This window comes from Scardinius erythrophthalmus (genome assembly GCF_964197995.2).
Source record: "Scardinius erythrophthalmus genome assembly, chromosome: 23".
Taxonomy (NCBI): domain Eukaryota; kingdom Metazoa; phylum Chordata; class Actinopteri; order Cypriniformes; family Leuciscidae; genus Scardinius; species Scardinius erythrophthalmus.
Genome location: NC_138243.1, coordinates 25927785 through 25947389, shown reverse-complemented (window position 1 = coordinate 25947389; position 19605 = coordinate 25927785). Strand labels below are relative to the sequence as shown.

At 39.1% G+C, this 19605-nt stretch overlaps 2 protein-coding genes across 4 annotated transcripts in view; both read right to left on the bottom strand.

Annotated features, from left to right (window-relative positions):
* The window catches only part of rnf34b (ring finger protein 34b), a 29437-nt gene extending 28319 nt beyond the window's left edge, over positions 1-1118 (bottom strand). For all 3 annotated transcript variants that reach the window (XM_081354943.1, XM_081354946.1, XM_081354949.1), the window contains exon 1: positions 932-1118. In XM_081354943.1, the coding sequence (XP_081211069.1) occupies positions 932-937 (6 nt within the window). In that variant the 5' untranslated portion in view covers positions 938-1118. The remainder of the gene's footprint in view (positions 1-931) is intronic.
* Positions 1119-3106: 1988 nt separating this feature from the next.
* lrrc75bb (leucine rich repeat containing 75Bb) overlaps positions 3107-19605 on the bottom strand; it is a 39201-nt gene continuing 22702 nt past the window's right edge. Inside the window, exon 4 of the mRNA XM_081353859.1 lies at positions 3107-5547. Within this exon, the coding sequence (XP_081209985.1) occupies positions 4986-5547 (562 nt within the window). The 3' untranslated portion in view covers positions 3107-4985. The remainder of the gene's footprint in view (positions 5548-19605) is intronic.

The following is a 19605-nucleotide window of genomic DNA, read 5'->3' as shown; positions in this document are numbered from 1 at the left end:
GTTGATGTATGGGAAAGAAATAGCATGGAAGTCAATGAGATTATACCCATATTCTTCAAAATACCTTTTTTTTGTGTTCAGCAGAAGAAATTCATACCGGTTTGGAACAACTTGAGGGAGAGTAAATGATGACAACGTTTACATTTTTTGGTTGAACTGTCCCTTTAAGGAGCCAGTTTTAATTAGTCTCTGTTTAATTCAATACGAATCCAACTTCGCCTATTTTATATAACAATATAATACATCGATGTAAAATACGTAAGCACACACATTACCTGTAATGAGTTTAGTAGAAAGGTTTAGTTTAGAGTTTTGAAGAAAAAAAATAGTTTACGTTTAACATGTAGGCCCTACAGACTAAGTACAATTTTAACGAGATCGATATGCAAATGAGTCAGAGTGTTACAGATGGTGGAGTCACCGCAGCCTTCAGGAGAGAGATGCAGTTTATACACACTCACACTCTCAACGCTCAGGTGAAAACAGACACACGACACACTTATCTATCTATCTATCTATCTATCTATCTATCTATCTATCTATCTATCTATCTATCTATCTATCTATCTATCTATCTATCTATCTATCTATCTATCTATCTATCTATCTATCTATCTATCTATCTATCTATCTATCTATCTATCTATCTATTTGAGAGAGAGAGAGAGAGAGAGAGAGAGAGAGAGAGAGAGAGAGAAGCAAAGTTCATATCATAGTATTAGATTACAAGCAAGATTGTTTTCACTTTTGACAAGTGAGAGAACTGAACATTTGCCATCTGTCAGAGTGAAGTGATGCATGTAGTCCTATTTGCCAAAGTAAACAAACCTGAGAAACGAGTGTGCAAGTTACAGTAATGAAATATGTTTCCATGTGAAGACTTACAGGGATAGTTTACCCAAAAATAAAACTTCTTTTATGAATTACTCACCCACATGTTGTTCCAAAACCAGTAAGACTTTCGTTCATCTTCGGAACACAAATGAAGATATTTTTAATGAAATCTGAGAGCTTTCGGTCCCTCAATTGACAGCTAAGCAACTGACACTTTGACGCTTCAAAAAGTTCATAAAACTAATCCATATGAATTTAGTGGTGCAGTCGAAATTTTTCGTGTCGAAATTTTTAAAGAGACACGATCACTTTATATGACGAACAGATTTCATTTAGGCTTTAACGCCATGAGGGTGAGTAGCCTAATTACAGTAATGACAGAATTTTCATTTTTGGGCCAACTATCCATTTATGGCAAAAATTTCTAACAGTTTAGAAACAAAAATGTGCATAAAAAATCATATTTCCTTTTTATTTTGTGAATGTTCTGATCTAGAGTTTATTTGCGGTCATCTTGGCAGATATTTTCTTTTTTTAGGTCCTTCACATGTTTGAGTAGTTCAAACATTTGTCCAGTTGGGGGCGACATGGACCATGAAACGTGAAATAGAAGTAAGCCTAGTCAATGAAAGGACAACACACTGGGGAAACTGTTTCACTCAATCAGAAGTTGTCCCTGGAGCATTCATAACCTCATCTGAAAAACTAAACTTGTAAAACATACATCATTTGATGAGGTTACTTCCATTGTTGATCTAATTTAAATGAAATGTTAAGTGTTTCATGTATTTAAGCTTAATAAATTAACATTTTTAATGTAATCATTAAATTAGGCCTACTATTAAAAATAGTAATTTGCAGTGTTAATTAAAACCAAATCTGCTCATATGTTGTGTCTGAATAATCAGAATGACAGTGTTTGTTACAGGAAATTTCAAAATACCAATAGTCACACCAGTCCAGTTTGGTTTTCCTAGAACTCACTGTGACTTGCATGCAAAGTTACAAATGCGTAAATTCCCTGGTGTCATAATTTCGTGCAGATTTGGGTTTTATGGCTTGTTATTAAGCCCATAAAAGGTGCAAGTAAAACCACCAGAGACACTGAAACTAAGACTTTAGAAATGCACCCCAGAGACAGGCCATTTGTCTGGTAAAAAGCAACTGCTGTATTTTGCAACCGAGGTCATTGAAATGACCAAACACATGGAACAAATCAAGCACAAATGCATGAGTTATGTCTTTAAACACTCAGTTTATAAAGGACCGTGAACCGTCATCATTCATTTGGCACATCTGCACTTCTGAAGCTGCTGTTTCCTGTCATGTGTGCAGTTGGGGAGTTGAACGAATCAAAGGTCATTGACATTTTCAGGGTTCTTACTGTAAAACCAACAAACAGCTTCTAACTCGCTGCAGATGTTTTATTCCACACCACAAGATTGCCAAAGGACCCGTACAAAATCCCAGGATGACAAAATCAAATTTGTGCAATAATTGTTCTTTTTATGCATTTATAAACCCTCATAAATAAACACATTACATTATATTAAAGAAAATGATGTATAATATTTACATTTAAATAATCTATAAATTCTAGCAGTGCAAGTCCTGGGATGACAAAATACATTTTGTGCAAATAATTACTTTTTATGTATTTATTTAAACACACCACATTATATTCAAAAATATTGTATTATGTTTTCATTTAAATCCTCTCCGTATAAATTCGAGCAGACTATAAAATCCGTTTCTTACAATAATTTTACTTTTTATGTATGTATTTATAAACCTGTATACACAAACACATCACATTATTAAATCATCTTCATATAAATTTGAGCAGTGCAAATCCCAGGATGAAAAACCCCCAAAAACAATTTTGTGCAAGAATATTACTTCTTATGTATTTATTTATATACCTTTATTCATAAAGACATCACCTTAATGAATAAACTTAACTAAGATTAATAAATGTTGTAGAAGTATTGTTCATTATTAGTTCATGTTAACTAATGTTATCTAATGAAACCGTCTTGTAAAGTGTTACCCAATATTTTCATTTAAATCACCTTTAAATAAATTTAAGCTGCTATTAATTTATTTAACCATATGATGCATGAATTATTAAGAGAATTATTAAGGGAAATTAATTATTGGGGAGGGGGGGTTAAAAATATATTCATCATCTATAATTTGAATAAAACAATCCTATACATCAATATATGAAGAAGGAGAAGTTACTGAGAATGTTTTTTTTTTTTTTTTTTTTAAATAAACTAAAATAAAAAGATAATGAGAATGCTGCATTAGTGAATTAGAGCTTTATATATGTCGATAGATCCAGAGGCTGCCTGTGAAAGCTGCCAGCTGTTGAAATGAATTATGGAGTCTCATTAAGAAAGTGCTGTCTGCTAACGCAGAGCACTGTTCTCATTTAGCAAACAGAGACACAGAGAAACCCTCACTATTGATCACACCGGGATGAGAAATGAAGAGGGAAAGAAAACCTCGTCAAAATGAGCTTTTCGTTTGGTACAAGACAGCACCACATACTGGAAAGCACATCTAAAATACCATGTTTTTGGACTGATATTCTTTAAAGTACCATGGAGCACCATATTCAATAAATATAATCATTTATGAGTATAGAAATCACTCAATACCAGGGTGTTACCGCTTCGATACTTTTTTTTTAAGAGACTCCCACAACCGATTCATCAAGTTAGAAAATGCATCGACACAACCCAGTATTTACTGACAGCACTGCTGACTCCTGTAATTACTTACTGTACATGCATTCTGGGAGACAAATAAGAGAAAAACACATCCGGCAGGTAAAAACAGGATGGATCCAGTTCCTGTCCAATCTGTCTACGAGGCACGTTGTCAAAAGCAGCCCCTTAAAAAAGGATCATTTTTGTCATCTCACAAACACGAAACAGTTTTTTTACAAACAGTGTTTATTTCACATAGCAAGAACAATCATTCATTAGTGTTTATTAAAAAACAGAAAGATAAAGAACATCCAGGTGCTCAAAGCCATTAGAATCACACCGTTTGTGACATTTATACCAGAACTGAACATTGAACTACAATTAAAATTGAGACGTTGGAGTCATAAACAGAAAAAAAAAACGACAGGAGATGGCCAGCCAACTAGAAAAGCCCGCCATGTAAAGTGCAAATCAGACACGCGTCTGTAAAGGAAACACCTCCTGTGGAGCAAAGGGCATCATAAAACAACTCAAAAGGTCACGTTTACTGTCAAACACTCATGCGTTCGCACACACACAGCATTAATAGTTAATAAATGAACTCTGTTACATCAAATTTGTTTAAAAAATACTAAATATTGACATGAATCAAATAATTCTTTTCTATAAAACACTGAAATCAATACAAACATGTTTCTTGTGCTGATGAAACGCTGCCATGTGTTTACGTGTCGTGTAACGTTACCTCTCGCTGCTAACTGGATGAGATTTAAAGAAAAATAATCACGTCGCTCATGTGGCATTGTTAGTCTCTCGGCTGCCTGTGTCCTGTTTAATGAGCTCTGGCTAAAGCTACATTTGCATCAGAACAACATCACACAAACACATAGACATCAGTCTCTTTTCTAGCCCGCAGGCACTCCAGCAGCCCTTTTTCTCTCTTCTCTCACCTCTCCTCGCTCTCTTCTAATTGAGGCGAACATACCCTGGACAAAAGCCTTCTCAGAGGGGAGCATTTGACTGTATCTATCACAAGCAAAACTTAAAATATTCACATCGGCTGTTGGTGTGGGTGGCAAAGACTGGCTTGTGGTAATGGGTTTACGTGTTACAGATTTGTTACATGTGGTCAGTCAGTGTTTGACCCTAAGTTTAAGTTTAACTTGGCAAACAATTGGCTGGTTCTTTCTGCAGCAACTGGACTAAGAATAAAGATGGTGGGAGTGTTGAACATGTCCTGATATTCCTTCCCCTTTCAATTCTTTCAAAATCCCACCTCCATGCACCAACTTTACATAACCATTTTGTCTCATGGCACTAAAGTTTGGTTTTGTGGTGAAGGGGCGCTTCATGCTTTTACAATGTTGATACATTGTAATTTGGAGTATAAGAATAGCAAAAGAACAATACCAAACCACAAGGAACCAGGGTCCATCACCTCTCACAGAAATGCAGTGTATTTTTCTCTTCTACACTCCAGGGCTCCAGCATCAGATGGTCTTCCAGGTCATCCTCCTCTTCCTCAAACAGACTGATTTCCTCAGCAGAAGTCTCTAGGCAGTAGCTGCTGCCCTGGCCCTCGCTGTATTCGTAGATGGTAGGTAGACTGCTTCTCATTCCAAAGCGTCTGCGTAGTGCGACCAGCAATGGCTGAGGCACAGTAAAGATGTCCACATTGTTCCCCAGATCCACCCAGGACAAACTGGGAAACTTTTTGGGGTCCTTAACCACCTCTATCAGGTCTTTAAGGATAGCTACAGTCAGTCGGTTACCGTTGATGGCAAGTGTGGTGAGTTTGGGTAACGCTCCTAAGAATGGTAAAAGAGGTCGCAAGCTCTCATCCTGGAGCTCCGTGAAGCTGATGTCCACTGCTGTCACAGATGAACCATTGTTCTGAAGGTAGTATGCCACACGATGCAAATCACGCCCAGAGAGAGGGATACCAGACAGATCCACGGTATCATTTGCTAATTTCTTTTTCAGTGTAGTTTTAAGACTGTGAAAGAAAAAAGAAACAGCATTAGCAATTCACATTAAATTACCATTTTTATAATAATGAGTCAAAATTATTCATTTAGAGCAGTTTTTGTGCAAATTTTTATTTATAAAAGACGTGTAAATTTCTGGTCGCGAAGAAAAAGGCCACAACAAGCATTGGTGGTTCAGTGGTAGAATTCTCGCCTGCCACGCGGGAGGCCCGGGTTCGATTCCCGGCCAATGCAAAAGTGCCTTTTGAGAGGCAAAAATTTCACACCTTCAATAGATGACCTGTGAAACCCCAGTGAGACATCAAAAACAGGGTTCCACAAGCATTGGTGGTTCAGTGGTAGAATTCTCGCCTGCCACGTGGGAGGCCCGGGTTCGATTCCCGGCCAATGCAAAAGTGCCTTTTGAGAGGCAAAAATTTCACACCTTCAATAGATGACCTGTGAAACCCCACTGAGACATCAAAAACAGGGTTCCACAAGCATTGGTGGTTCAGTGGTAGAATTCTCGCCTGCCACGCGGGAGGCCCGGGTTCGATTCCCGGCCAATGCAGAAGAGACTTTTGAGGCCACAAATTTCATATCTTTGAAAGATGACCTGTGAAATCCCACTGAGACATCAAAAACAGGGTTTCACAAGCATTGGTGGTTCAGTGGTAGAATTATCGCCTGCCACGCGGGAGGCCGGGTTTGATTCCCGGCCAATGCAAAAGTGCCTTTTGAAGCCACAAATTTCATATCTTTGAAAGATGGCCAGTGAAATCCGACTGAGACATCAAAAACAGGGCTCCACAAGCATTGGTGGTTCAGTGGTAGAATTCTCGCCTGCCACGCGGGAGGCCCGGGTTCGATTCCCGGCCAATGCAAAAGTGCCTTTTGAAGCCACAAATTTCATATCTTTGAAAGATGGCCAGTGAAATCCGACTGAGACATCAAAAACAGGGCTCCACAAGCATTGGTGGTTCAGTGGTAGAATTCTCGCCTGCCACGCGGGAGGCCCGGGGACGATTCCCGGCCAATGCAAAAGTGCCTTTTGAAGCCACAAATTTCATATCTTTGAAAGATGGCCAGTGAAATCCGACTGAGACATCAAAAACAGGGCTCCACAAGCATTGGTGGTTCAGTGGTAGAATTCTCGCCTGCCACGCGGGAGGCCCGGGTTCGATTCCCGGCCAATGCAAAAGTGCCTTTTGAGAGACAAAAATTGCACACCTTCGAAAGATGGCCTGTGAAATCCCACTGAGGCAACATCAAAAAAGGTCCTCAGCAAGCATTGGTGGTTCAGTGGTAGAATTCGAGGCCGGGTTCGATTCCCGGCCGATGCAAAAAGTGCCTTTTGAGAGGCAAAAATTTCACACCTTCAATAGATGACCTGTGAAACCCCACTGAGACAACATCAAAAAAGAATCTCAAGAAGCATTGGTGGTTCAGTGGTAGAATTCTCGCCTGCCACGCGGGAGGCCCGGGTTCGATTCCCGGCCAATGCAGAAGAGACTTTTGAAGCCACAAATTTCATATCTTTGAAAGATGGCCAGTGAAATCCCACTGAGACATCAAAAACAGGGTTCCACAAGCATTGGTGGTTCAGTGGTAGAATTCTCGCCTGCCACGCGGGAGGCCCGGGTTCGATTCCCGGCCAATGCAAAAGTGCCTTTTGAGAGACAAAAATTGCACGCCTTCGAAAGATGGCCTGTGAAATCGCACTGACACAACATCAAAAAAGAATCTCAAGAAGCATTGGTGGTTCAGTGGTAGAATTCTCGCCTGCCACGCGGGAGGCCCGGGTTCGATTCCCGGCCAATGCAGAAGAGACTTTTGAAGCCACAAATTTCATATCTTTGAAAGATGGCCAGTGAAATCCCACTGAGACATCAAAAACAGGGTTCCATAAGCATTGGTGGTTCAGTGGTAGAATTTTCGCCTGCCACGCGGGAGGCCCGGGTTCGATTCCCGGCCAATGCAAAAGTGCCTTTTGAGAGACAAAAATTGCACACCTTCGAAATAGGGCTGGGCGATATGGCCAAAAAAAAATATCACGATAATTTTTTTTATATCAGTCGATATCGATAATTATCACGATAAAAGTCAAATCTTTATTTCTTTCAAGTTTAAAGGCAGATTTTTGCTCCTAAGTGAAAGCTGTAGAAACCAGAGCGTTAATTGTGGTTTTAAACTACTCTTTATTGTCAGAACATGACAAACACTTGCCAAACTGGTGAACATTTCACAAATCTGAGGTAGAACATTCAAACATTTGTCATTTTTCTTTAACAAAATAAATATCTTTATTGGACAATTAATTTCTTAGTTTATGCATGTGCTAATTTTTATTTGGTAAAATGTAATATTCTGACTGTTTGAGTTTTATTAAACTTAACGATTGGTCATCCAGTATCATGCATTTAGATCATGATAACCTCACTATCATGGCAAAATGTAACTTTATGGATTCTATTGTATTTGTATGAAAAACAGTAGCCTAAATACATTATTAAATACTGTAATTATATTCCATCACTCCTTTAATACATCGTCTACATTAATAATATAATACACTTCAATATGTATATCCCACATTTCATTGTGCAGTTAATATTACTAGGCTAACATCACAGTAAATCCATGGTAAATGATGGGAATTTGTAGCCGGAAAAGCCTTCTGCGCACAGTGTTTCTCTTGTTTGTCAGCGCTGTTTCATCTGCCTTTAAACTGGTTTAAATCACGGAGACATTGCGTTCTTCGCTGAATTCAAGCGCTTCTCACTGGATCTCGTGACGAGACCGATCAGAGTAAACGCATCTGCTCTAGTGAGCTCGCGCTGCCGTTTGGACTTTGAGCCGAGCGGATAAACGGTCCGTGTGGCGCGCGGTTCAAATGAGTTTCGTTCCGCTTTTGCCGCATAAACATTATCGAACATTTATCGAACTCTTGATATCGTTTTATCGAGAAAAATTATATCGCGATAATTATCGTTATCGTTTTATCGCCCAGTCCTACTTCGAAAGATGGCCTGTGAAAACCCACTGAGGCAACATCAAAACAGAATCTCAGGAAGCATTGGTGGTTCAGTGGTAGAATTCTCGCCTGCCACGCGGGAGGCCCGGGTTCGATTCCCGGCCAATGCAAAAGTGACTTTTTAGGGCATTTTTAAAGCAGGCCTGTGAAATCCCATTGAGGCAACATCAAAAATAGGGTTCCACAAGCATTGGTGGTTCAGTGGTAGAATTCCACCCCTGCCAATGCAAAAGCGATTTCTGATACCTAAAAACAGTCTAAGTAACACAATACGAACATTGACAGCACATTTGATGCATTTTTGAGCATATTTGATGCTGGGGTAATTCCTCATTTTGCACTCCAAAAGCCAAACGCATGTTGCTCCAGGGAGATTGTTCAATAGAGCAAAAGTACTTTTGGGAAATATATCCACAACTACACAGCAAAAACACACCTACAACTTATTAGAGTACATGAAATGTGTGACTAGGGATGGGTACCGAAACCCGGTATTAAACGGGCCCCGGTGCTGAATTTTGAAATACCGCTGGATCGATAAGCTCGAACGTTATCGGTTCTGCTGTCGGTACTGGAGAAATTAAGAAAGTGCTATTGCTATTAAGAAATTATTATCTTGCTAATTTAATCTCGACAGCCACTTCTATATAATAATAATATTTAACCATTTGACTGTGATGCATTTTTGCTAGAGAGAGAGAGAGAGAGAGAGAGAGAGAGAGAGAGAGAGAGAGAGAGAGAGAGAGAGAGAGAGATCTTTAACGCGGAGCGACGGCACGCACATCACAACAGCCCTGCTTAATGAGTGACGATGAGGACAGAACTAAACATTCAAACGGTTAGGCTACACTTTAGATCTTTGATATTAAACTAATTTTATTTTAGATTTAGATTGTGGCTTCCAATGATTATCAAAAAGATATTTGAGGTATAACCATTAAAAACTAAAGCCGCATTCATTCTGTTTAGCGCAACTTCCCCTCACAGCGGTGCGCTGTCATTTCTCCCTAAAACCCAAACGTAACGTCAGAATCTGCACGATCGGTGATTGTTGTAAAATGTGGTCTATACTGTTGCTAAACTGCGGGACGCGTTTGATAATAAAAGGCTATTAAAAGTACCAAAATTGAGCAATAGACGCTGTTCCAAATGCGGCGCGCGCTCCGAAACACACTGCAACGAGACAATTGTTTAAGCAACGTATATTTTGGGCTTTGTGCGGATCTAAACGATCAAATATACACAAAAATATGTCAAAATGGCCGTCTTGGAGATTCACTTAAACAGTTTATTCACTTAAACACAGTTTATGTCTTTTTTTTTTTTTTTTTAAACTTATTTTTTATTGAACTTTTTTTGCAAAGCAGTAGGTAAAGCATTAGGGCCAGCGCCCAAAATACAAATAGTCTATGCAGTCAAGGAGATATAAGTAGGAAGTACTCAGACTCCAAGCAGAATCACAGAGTACATAATATAAACCGATTTGACAGCAGATTATGGCCCTACATCTTTAGACCAGGCCAGACCTAGGAGGCCAGATCTCAACCTGCGGGATGCAGAGATTCCCAGATAGTCCAAGAATGGGTCCCATGTCCGGTAAAATAAAAAGGGTTTGTCCTTCATTGCTGTGGAAACGGCTTCAAATGGGATAATGCTCAATACAGTTTGCTGCCATTGAGTGAGAGTAGGAGCTTTATCAGAAATCCACAAGACCAGGATACATTTCCGGGCGCAATGTAACAGAATGTCCAAAAGGTCTCTATTACGAAAGCCTGCAGGCAGTTCCTCATTTAGTCCCAATAGGCAGGTCCTTGCTCCCAGGTGTAGATGGCACTTGAAAATAATACCGAACTGTTGAATAATTGTAGACCAAAACTGCTGGATATGAGGACAGCTCCACAAACAGTGGATAAATGATCCAGTAGCAGATTTACATTTCACACATAATTCAGATAAAGTAGGATTCATTCTGTGTCTGGCCTCAGGAGAGATAAAGAGCCTATACAGAATCTTAAACTGTCTCTCCCAATAGGAGTTGGACAGCAGGACCCTAGAGGGCTGGCCACACAGGGCATTCCAATCATCAGGATCAATCGTGCCCAGATCAGATTCCCATTTACCCTTAATTTTGTCAGAATTATCTGCCTTTAGATTACATAGGGTCTTGTAAAGCTTTTTGGAGAAGAATTTAAGTCCCTTATCATTTCGAAACAAAGATTCTATGGGGGAGATAGCCAGCCCTCCAGAGAATTTTTTCAAGTTGCTCAAAATGAAATTTTTGACCTGGAGATATTTTAAAAAATCGTTGTTGGTGAGATCGTATTTGTTTTTCATTTGAGGGAAAGTGAGAATTGAGCTTCCCTGTATCATGTCCCCAATGACTGTAATACCTTTATTTTTCCAGGTAACTAGACCTGCCTGAAGACCAGGTACAAAGTCAGGGTTTTCATGAATAGGTGTTAATAGAGAAAAGTTATTACTGTACCCCTCCAACCTCCTCACCTTACGCCATATGTTAATCATGTTCCTTAAGATTATATTGTCTCTCACCAAAGCTGTGATATTGTCAGAAGAAGTGTATAACAGGTTCTGCAAAGGGATGCTGCCTAAGGAAGCCGATTCACACCTAAGCCAGGTAGAATTAGGGTCGTCTATGAACCATTCCAAAAGAAACTTAAACTGTGCTGCCCAAAAGTAAAATAAAAAAGAGGGTGCGGCTAGCCCACCGTTTGTCATAGGGAGGCAGAGAAGACTGTATCTTAGCCTGGGTCTCTTCTTACGCCAGATAAATGATATGATAGAACTATTTAATTTTGTGATAGCTTTCTTTGATATCATGACCGGTAGCATCTGAAACAGATACAGGAGCCGGGGAAGTATGTTCATTTTGATCATATGAATACGACCCAGAAGAGACAGGGGCAAACCACACCACCTATCAAGATCTCGCTGTATATTCTGTAGGAGGGGGACAAAATTTAACTTATATAGGTCTTTCAAACAAGGTGACACTTTTACGCCCAGATATGTAAATCCCGCAGGGGACCAACGAAAAGGCTGTGAGATGTTTGGGCCTGGTGTTTGTGTGGAACATAGGTGCATTGCCTCACTTTTAGAAAAATTTATTTTGTAGCCAGAAAAGGATCCATAGTAATTAATTAATTCTATCAATTTGGGAATAGATTGTGTCGGTGAGCTTAAAAAAATTAAAACGTCATCCGCGTACAAAGAAATTTTATGTTGACAATTATTTAAGAGGATTCCACTAATATTGGTATCCTGTCTGATGGCAGCCGCTAAGGGCTCCATAGCCAACGCGAATAACAGTGGGCTCAAAGGGCAGCCCTGTCTGGTCCCTCGTTCAATGCTGAAGTTGCTGGACCGGAGCCCATTTGTAATTACAGCTGAAAGGGGTGAAGTATACAGAATCTGGACCCATTTAATAAATACTTCCCCAATGCCAAATTTTTGGAGTGTAAAGAAAAGATAAGGCCATTCCAGCCTGTCGAAGGCCTTCTCAGCATCAAGCGAGATGACCAGCGAATCAGTGCTGTACAGGGAAGAGTGCTGAATAATGTTAAGCAGGCGTCTCACATTGTGAGAGGAGTATCTACCGCGTATGAAACCAGTCTGGTCGTTGAGAATGACAGTGGGGAGAACAATCTCTAGGCGTGAGGCCAGAATCTTTGCAAGAAGCTTAAAATCCAAATTTAAAACAGATATAGGCCTATATGAGGAACATTCCTCAGGTGGTTTACCCTTTTTAAGAACCAAGGAGATATTGGCCTCCATCAGGGATGGTGGAAGGGCTCCGGCTGTAAAAGAGGATTGTAACATATCTAGAAGAGGTTTATTTAAACTGGAGTTGAATTTTTTATAGAATTCTGCATTGAAACCATCAGGGCCTGGGGCCTTATTGTTCGGGAGGAGTTGGATACAATTCTTAATTTCACTCAGAGTAACTGGTCTGCACAGATCATGTCTCTGCTCCTCTGTAATTTTGGGTAGTTTCACCTTTGAGAAAAAATCTATCATATTTTGCTTTAAGGGCGGTATGAACTGAGAGGTATACAACTGTTTATAAAATGTTCTAAAGGAATCATTAATTATTTTGTTATCATAAATATGTACACCAGAAGAGTCCCTGAGGTGTGAAATATTCTGAGCCGAAGCCCTGTTGCGAAGGAGATTGGCCATATAACGATTTGGTTTATTTGCCAATTCGTACATCCTTTGCCTCATGAAAAACAAAGATTTTTCTGCCTTTTTTGTCAGTAAGCCTTCTAAAGCTGTCTTAACCACTTGTATATCCTTTCTGAGTTCTTCAGACGGAGATACATTGTATTTAGTCTGAAGCTGGTGCAGATCCAACTCAAGTTTTCTTTGCTCTTTCATATTGTTCTTTTTAAGCCTTGCAGTGTATGATATAATTAGACCGCGGATATAGGCTTTCATGGTGTCCCATATCAAACCAGGGGAGACATCAGGAGTCTTATTTACTTTAAAAAAAACTTCCAAATGTGTTTTTAGATATTCCTCAAAATTTGGGTCGTGATTTAAGAAGGAGCTGTATCTCCAAGGTCGCCTTTGACCCACTGGGTTTAGGTTGGCTAGAGTTATATAGATTGGAGCATGATCAGAGATAATGATGTCCCCCAGTTTATGTCTTAAATGGGCGTAAATAGTTGGGAGAAAATATGATGCGTAATAATGATTAGATCTGCATTTGGTCTTAAAGAGGCAGCAGTCTAATAAACCTGCTGACGATTGCTCCATTAATGTGAATCAAACAACAAAAGGCAAAGAGAAAATCAGTCGCAGCTCTTGAATAAATAATTTTGGCTTTCATAAGCTTTAATCTATCTATGATAAACTATGCAGTGTTATTTTAAATCTGACTTTATTAGATGTCTTTTTAGCCTATATTACTCTTGAACAGTAATATCAGACATTACTGAAATTAAAGCACTGGGTATATAATTTGTATATTTGTTTTATTGTATACTTTTTTGTTTGACCATGTGTTTGTACTTTGTTTTTGGTGTCCTATGTCTTAATATATAAAACACAAAAGCCTGCACCCTTCTGCATAACATAGATGTTTTATTTGTTTTGTTAAAGCATTGAGTATCGGTAAGAGTAGTAATACCGTTAAAACCTTAACGATACCCATCCCTATGTGTGACAGTATTTTACGGTTGACTTGATCCCTATAAAGCATATTAGTGATTCAAACATTAGTCACCATTCAATCTCAAAATCCATGTGACTTAACCAGACAGTGTATTTTCTCAGAAAAGGGTCATAAAATTACAGGCAATTTAAATCTAACTCTGCCAACCACACTGAAACCATACGGACGCAACATCAAAAAAGGTCCTCAGCAAGCATTGGTGGTTCAGTGGTAGAATTCTCGCCTGCCACGCGGGAGGCCCGGGTTCGATTCCCGGCCAATGCAAAGAGTGCCTTTTGAGAGGTAAAAATTTCACACCTTCAATTGTTCAATAGAGCAAAAGTACTTTTGGGAAATATATCCACAACTACACAGCAAAAACACACCTACAACTTATTAGAGTACATGAAATGTGTGACATTATTTTACAGTTGACTTGATCCCTATGAAGCATATTAGTGATTCAAACATTAGTCATCATTCAATCTCAAAATCCATGTGACTTGTACATGTCCAGACAGTGTATTTTCTCAGAAAAGGGTCATAAAATTACAGGCAATTTAATTCTAACTCTGCCAACATGTTTTTTACGGTGATGACCAATGTTGTTTGTGATGTGCACAGCGCTTGCATTTCCCACTCTGTCTCCACACATTACCCCATCAGCACATCTACCGCATATCCATGTATGCAAAGCCAGACCAACATTTAGATTAGACTCTTTCTTAGACTCACAAAACAGGCAAGGAAACATGAAAATCGGATGTATGGATAGGGTTCAATGAGTCATTGTTCTTGCCCAGAGCAGTCACGTTGACAAGAGAGTCAGGGCTGTCAGAATAAATGAGTACACACACCAAAAAATGGAAAACTGTGGCAACTCGGGCTGACGGAGATGCTTGCAATTGTGTGTGGATTGCTCCGATGTACTGCTGCTGCAACTCCCCCATACACTAGTCTGGACGACACAGCGGCCAGGGGGCATCAGCTTAAATGAGCAAGGTTGTAGATTCCTGAAATTAAATGTAATTCAGCTTGTCTTCCATATTTATGGAAGACAGACCAATTTTTTGCATTACTTCAACATGAAATATTCTGAATACATGGGTAATAATAAAGACTCTTACGCATTAGAAATGGCTCCTTGTGCATTAACTACGCTTTAAATTAGAGAGCTGACAACTGAACAGCAATGCAGTTCCCTTCTTCAATCAGCCTGCAGCACCCCACCCCTCTGCAGCGGGGAAAGTCCATCTGCTTCTCCTCTGCTTGGCATGACAGCCTTACATTCAGAGGGGCTTTTGCTGTGACTGCAGGATTTGGACTTCCTACGCCGTATGCTCATTGTTCTGAGTTTGGGCTTGTCTTATTGGATTAAGGGCTTTTCTACAGGGGCTGCCTGGCACGCTGCTCACACATTTCTGCGTAGGAGCCAGAGGTCCAGCCAAACAATACGCACGTATCAGCCCTTTTCAATAACAACACTGTGTGTTGGTGTTATAGTCGTGAGGAAGGGTGCTGAGAGCTCCTGCAGTTGTTGGAATGGGGGTGGAATGGATGGGGTAGGTAGCAGAATGTAATCCAGAATTGGTTGCCCATCTGCAAGGTAACATGGAAGTGCTAATTCCAGTATAGACTCAAGATCATGCACTCTTTATCTTAGGGACGTTGTTAACATGGTCTCCTGACATTGTTGATCATAGGAACAAACCATTTTAGACTGCATTTTGAAAAAGTAATGTGGCAAAACTACACATACTGTGAGATATATAGACCATGAATAAACCATGGTATTACTAAATATTCTAAGAAAGGAATCGCCCTGGAGGTCAAGGTTTGGCTGGTTATGTTTGGCAGTTAGCCCCTACTGGTCGAGTTTGTAACTACAACAATAATCAGGCAAATAGCATGTTTAACTATTGACAGGCAATCAAAAATAACATAACTGCTACAAAATAAAACAGTAAAAGCAGTAAAATTATATATATATATACACTGAACAGATAGTATTTTTCACAAATTTTCCATTTAAAATATCTAAAAATCAAACATTGAGGTAAATTATGGAATTTGAAAAGTGATTTTCCAGGGTCATGTGTAAGGTCAGAAGACAAAACCAATAAATCCATTGATTAAATTAACTGTGGAACAGTCTAGAATCCACACAGGAGCTGAACAACCTGCTTAATGAGAGATATACTGGTTCTAATTGCCTCATACATCCACTCTGCCCTTTGGAATATTGACATGTTTTCACAAAGAGCTTACATGACCTATCAAATACAACCTCAAAAACAGCGAGAGATTACAATGAAACAAGCATTAAATATAGGAGGCCGCCACACAAGACACATTCTGAATAATTTTACTCTGAATAATTACACAACATGTTCATTAATTAATCATATTAATCACATGCATCAATATTTGCAGAGAAATTTTTTTAATAATTCAAATAAATTATATTATTGTGGTAGCAAAAAACATTGAATGGACATGGACATACTTTAATGTGACTAATGTTAATGTTACAATGTTTCATTACCACCAAACACGGTTTAATTTGCTAAAGATCTGTATTGCGTCTTCTGTGCCGTAAAATCACTTGACTAAAGGCTGGCCCATAATAGAAGATTATTAAAATCGTATCAGATTTTTAAAATGTGAGAAACCACAAACCTGACGATAAAAAAATCAAAAGATTGAACTGTTTTGTAACTGTAGTGTGTGTGCCACGATGTGACCAATACACACACCACACACTAACAGATTCCATTCACAAACAACCAGACTAACAATCTCACAAAATCTCTCGCGATCAAACGTAACTTCACTTCAAAATTGGCCCGATTATCTTGTAGTGTGTGCCCAGCTCAAGAAACCCTGTCAGGGCAGATCTGCATAACATGCCACCATAACTCTGAAAATAACGTTGTCAAAACTCTCTTCAGATGATTTCTCTACCAAGTCCTGACGACGTGGCAGGTTTGAAGGCCCATTTGCATTAATATATCTCCATACTGACACTCTGACATGTCCTCTATAAGAACTGATGTCTCTGAGACTTTATTTAGATTTAAAGACACGATACGATGTGACGTTTGTCTGCCAAACGGACAGTCTAAAGGCCCTTTCACACCGGATGCGTAACGAAAAAGCGAAACGAAAAAGCGAATAGTTCGTGTGCGAATAGTTCGCATCAAAACCATTCACATCAGCCGCGACGCGAATTTGCGACGTCTGTGACGTTCAGAGAGCTTCAACATTCCAAAACTTTCGCGCGAATCGCGCCGACAGCTGAGAAAACATGGACACTTCATCATCATCATCATCATCATCATCATCCAGTCATAGTCATAGCATCCAGTGAAGACGAGCTTTTCATTTTATTTAAAAGACAGAAAAGAAGGTTTTGGGTGCACCCAATCTTACAGAACAGAAAGTCTGAAGGGGAGTATGCTTATGTGCAGTTTTTTTTTTTTTTTTGCGTCTTCAACAGTGCGTTTTGTAATGTAACTACACATTACATGTAACACATGAAGTAAGTTAAAAATCATTCGACTAGAAATATCACACAAAGAATGTATAGTATAGCCTAATAAAAGCAGCCCTAAATAGTCTCACTGCATTTTGTTACGTGTTCAAAGTAAACACGGTCTCTGTCTCTATCTTTGACGATAATAGTGTTAGCTTTCTATCCCAAATGTAGTTTGGCCTGCTAGCCTACACAGCACAGGACTATCACACAACACACTCACAGTCGTGATAACCGGTTGGTTGGCAATGCTACGCCACACATTGTCTTTCAAATCGTTGTCCTTGTAGTATGTGAATTGGCTGAAGCCTATTCTGTCGCCGCAAAAGTTAAAAAAAAAATCGACATCGAAGCGGAAAAAATAAAAGTCGTTTTTTCGCCTCAGCACATTCGCGTTCGGTGTGGAAGCGCTCATTACACAAACAGCTGATCAAAAAATAAACCCATCGCGCGAATTATTCGTGCGTCAAAATCGCGTCCAGTGTGAAAGGGCCTTAAATCACATTTTGAAATGTATCTCTTCTCCATGGGCTCTGAATCTCTCGAGGGATGATGTTGTGGTCATTCTCTAAACCTTCTGCAGGTGGTAATCAGGTTTTCTCTCAGCAGTACCACATACACATTTCCCCAGCCATCTTAAACACGAACTGCAGAGAACAATGACTTTCCAGTTGGATAATCCCATTTCATTACTGGTGGGATAGTCGAGGCTATATATAAAGTCAAGTGTAGACAGAGAACTCGGTATAAAAGCACTGCGAAGGTCCTGGATGACAGAGCTATATATATATATATATATATACCACCCATTGCTCGGTGTGGCACCGTGAGCTCATGCCAACCTGTCAGAAGGCCACTGCGGGCTTAACAGTGAGTGTCAGACTGAAGTAGTGCCAGTTCTTGGAGCAGCTAATCCTACTCAACACACATGCCCACACTCAATCAACACACAATCACACGTGAGATTTCAGGACATCGCTGCCTCTCCATGGGGTTTCACCTAGGACAAGGATTTGAGCGGGAGCTTCACCAACTGTGCCAGTGGAAAACACATGCTAATGTGAGAGGAACGTTAAAGATTAGAGGCATACAGAAAGCAATCTAAATAAAGCAGCAAAGCCAAATATTTCACAACCCAAAGAAAAAAAAAAAAGAAATTATATTTTGCATAAAAAAGTAAAGTCATTGAGATTTTTTATTTATTGTGGCATTGTTTTCAAGACAATTAAACACAATTATTGTAATACGGTAAAATAAGGAAATAAATAATGATGACTAAAAAAGGCTTATATTACAGAATATAAATAAATCAGAAAAGTACCGTAGCAAATAATACTATATGAATACCATTTGGGGTTTTATTTGTTGTTGCTTTTTCTGTACTATGTTAATGGATGAATATCACAAAAGCATTTTAAGGTCACATTTTACCCCAAAGTCAAAAGAAAAGAAAAAAAATGAAAGAAAAAAAAAAACATGTTTTTTTTTTAGAACTATTAAAATGATTTTGCATTGGGACATTATTTACACGATTAGACTTTGAATAAAACATGTATTCATATAAATTCTCATTAGAAAACATTTCTGGGTCACATTTTACCCCCAAATCAAAAGAGAAAATAAGAATTTATATTTTCTATAAAGAATATATATAAAATTAAACCCATATTTCCATTAGTGTAATACTATAAAAATACTGAAAAATTACAAATTAATTAGCATATATTAGCTCAACCAACAATGCCAGTGGAAAACACATGCTACTTGATAATGTGTGCAAAACATTAAAGATTAAAATGCATATAGGAAGGTATCTAGATAAAGCAGAAAAGCTAGATAATTTAAAAGTTCATAAACAAGGTTTTAGCATGTCAGATTACTTATCAGGCTGATTGTTCCTGGAACTCCAAGGAGGACCAATTTCCAGCATAATCGAGGGCTACGGCTACTTTCAATGGCGCTAACATCGCAGTAATTTTAATGAAAAGTATGTCTAATTATGCACAAAGATACACCCGATTTGAATCGGATACCCTTCCCCAATGTAGTAGCGTTATATTTGCAGCCATTGAACTAGCTCCCCTTTGATAAAAGCCCGTGGCATGGCAAGAGTAATGATAGCAATAATTATAATGATGATAATAGCACACAATGCGTGTGATAGCATGGTGCTCCTAAAATGGCTGATTAGGAGCTGTGCTCCCTCGTATCTGCAGAAAGAAACACTTCAAAAAAGACACTTCAAAGCTCTGCAAGTGCATCAGTGCAGTGTTTTGCAGAGATCAAGCTTCAAACCCTGTCCACCGCTAATGCTACACGCTTGTATGTATTTGCTAGCACGAGTC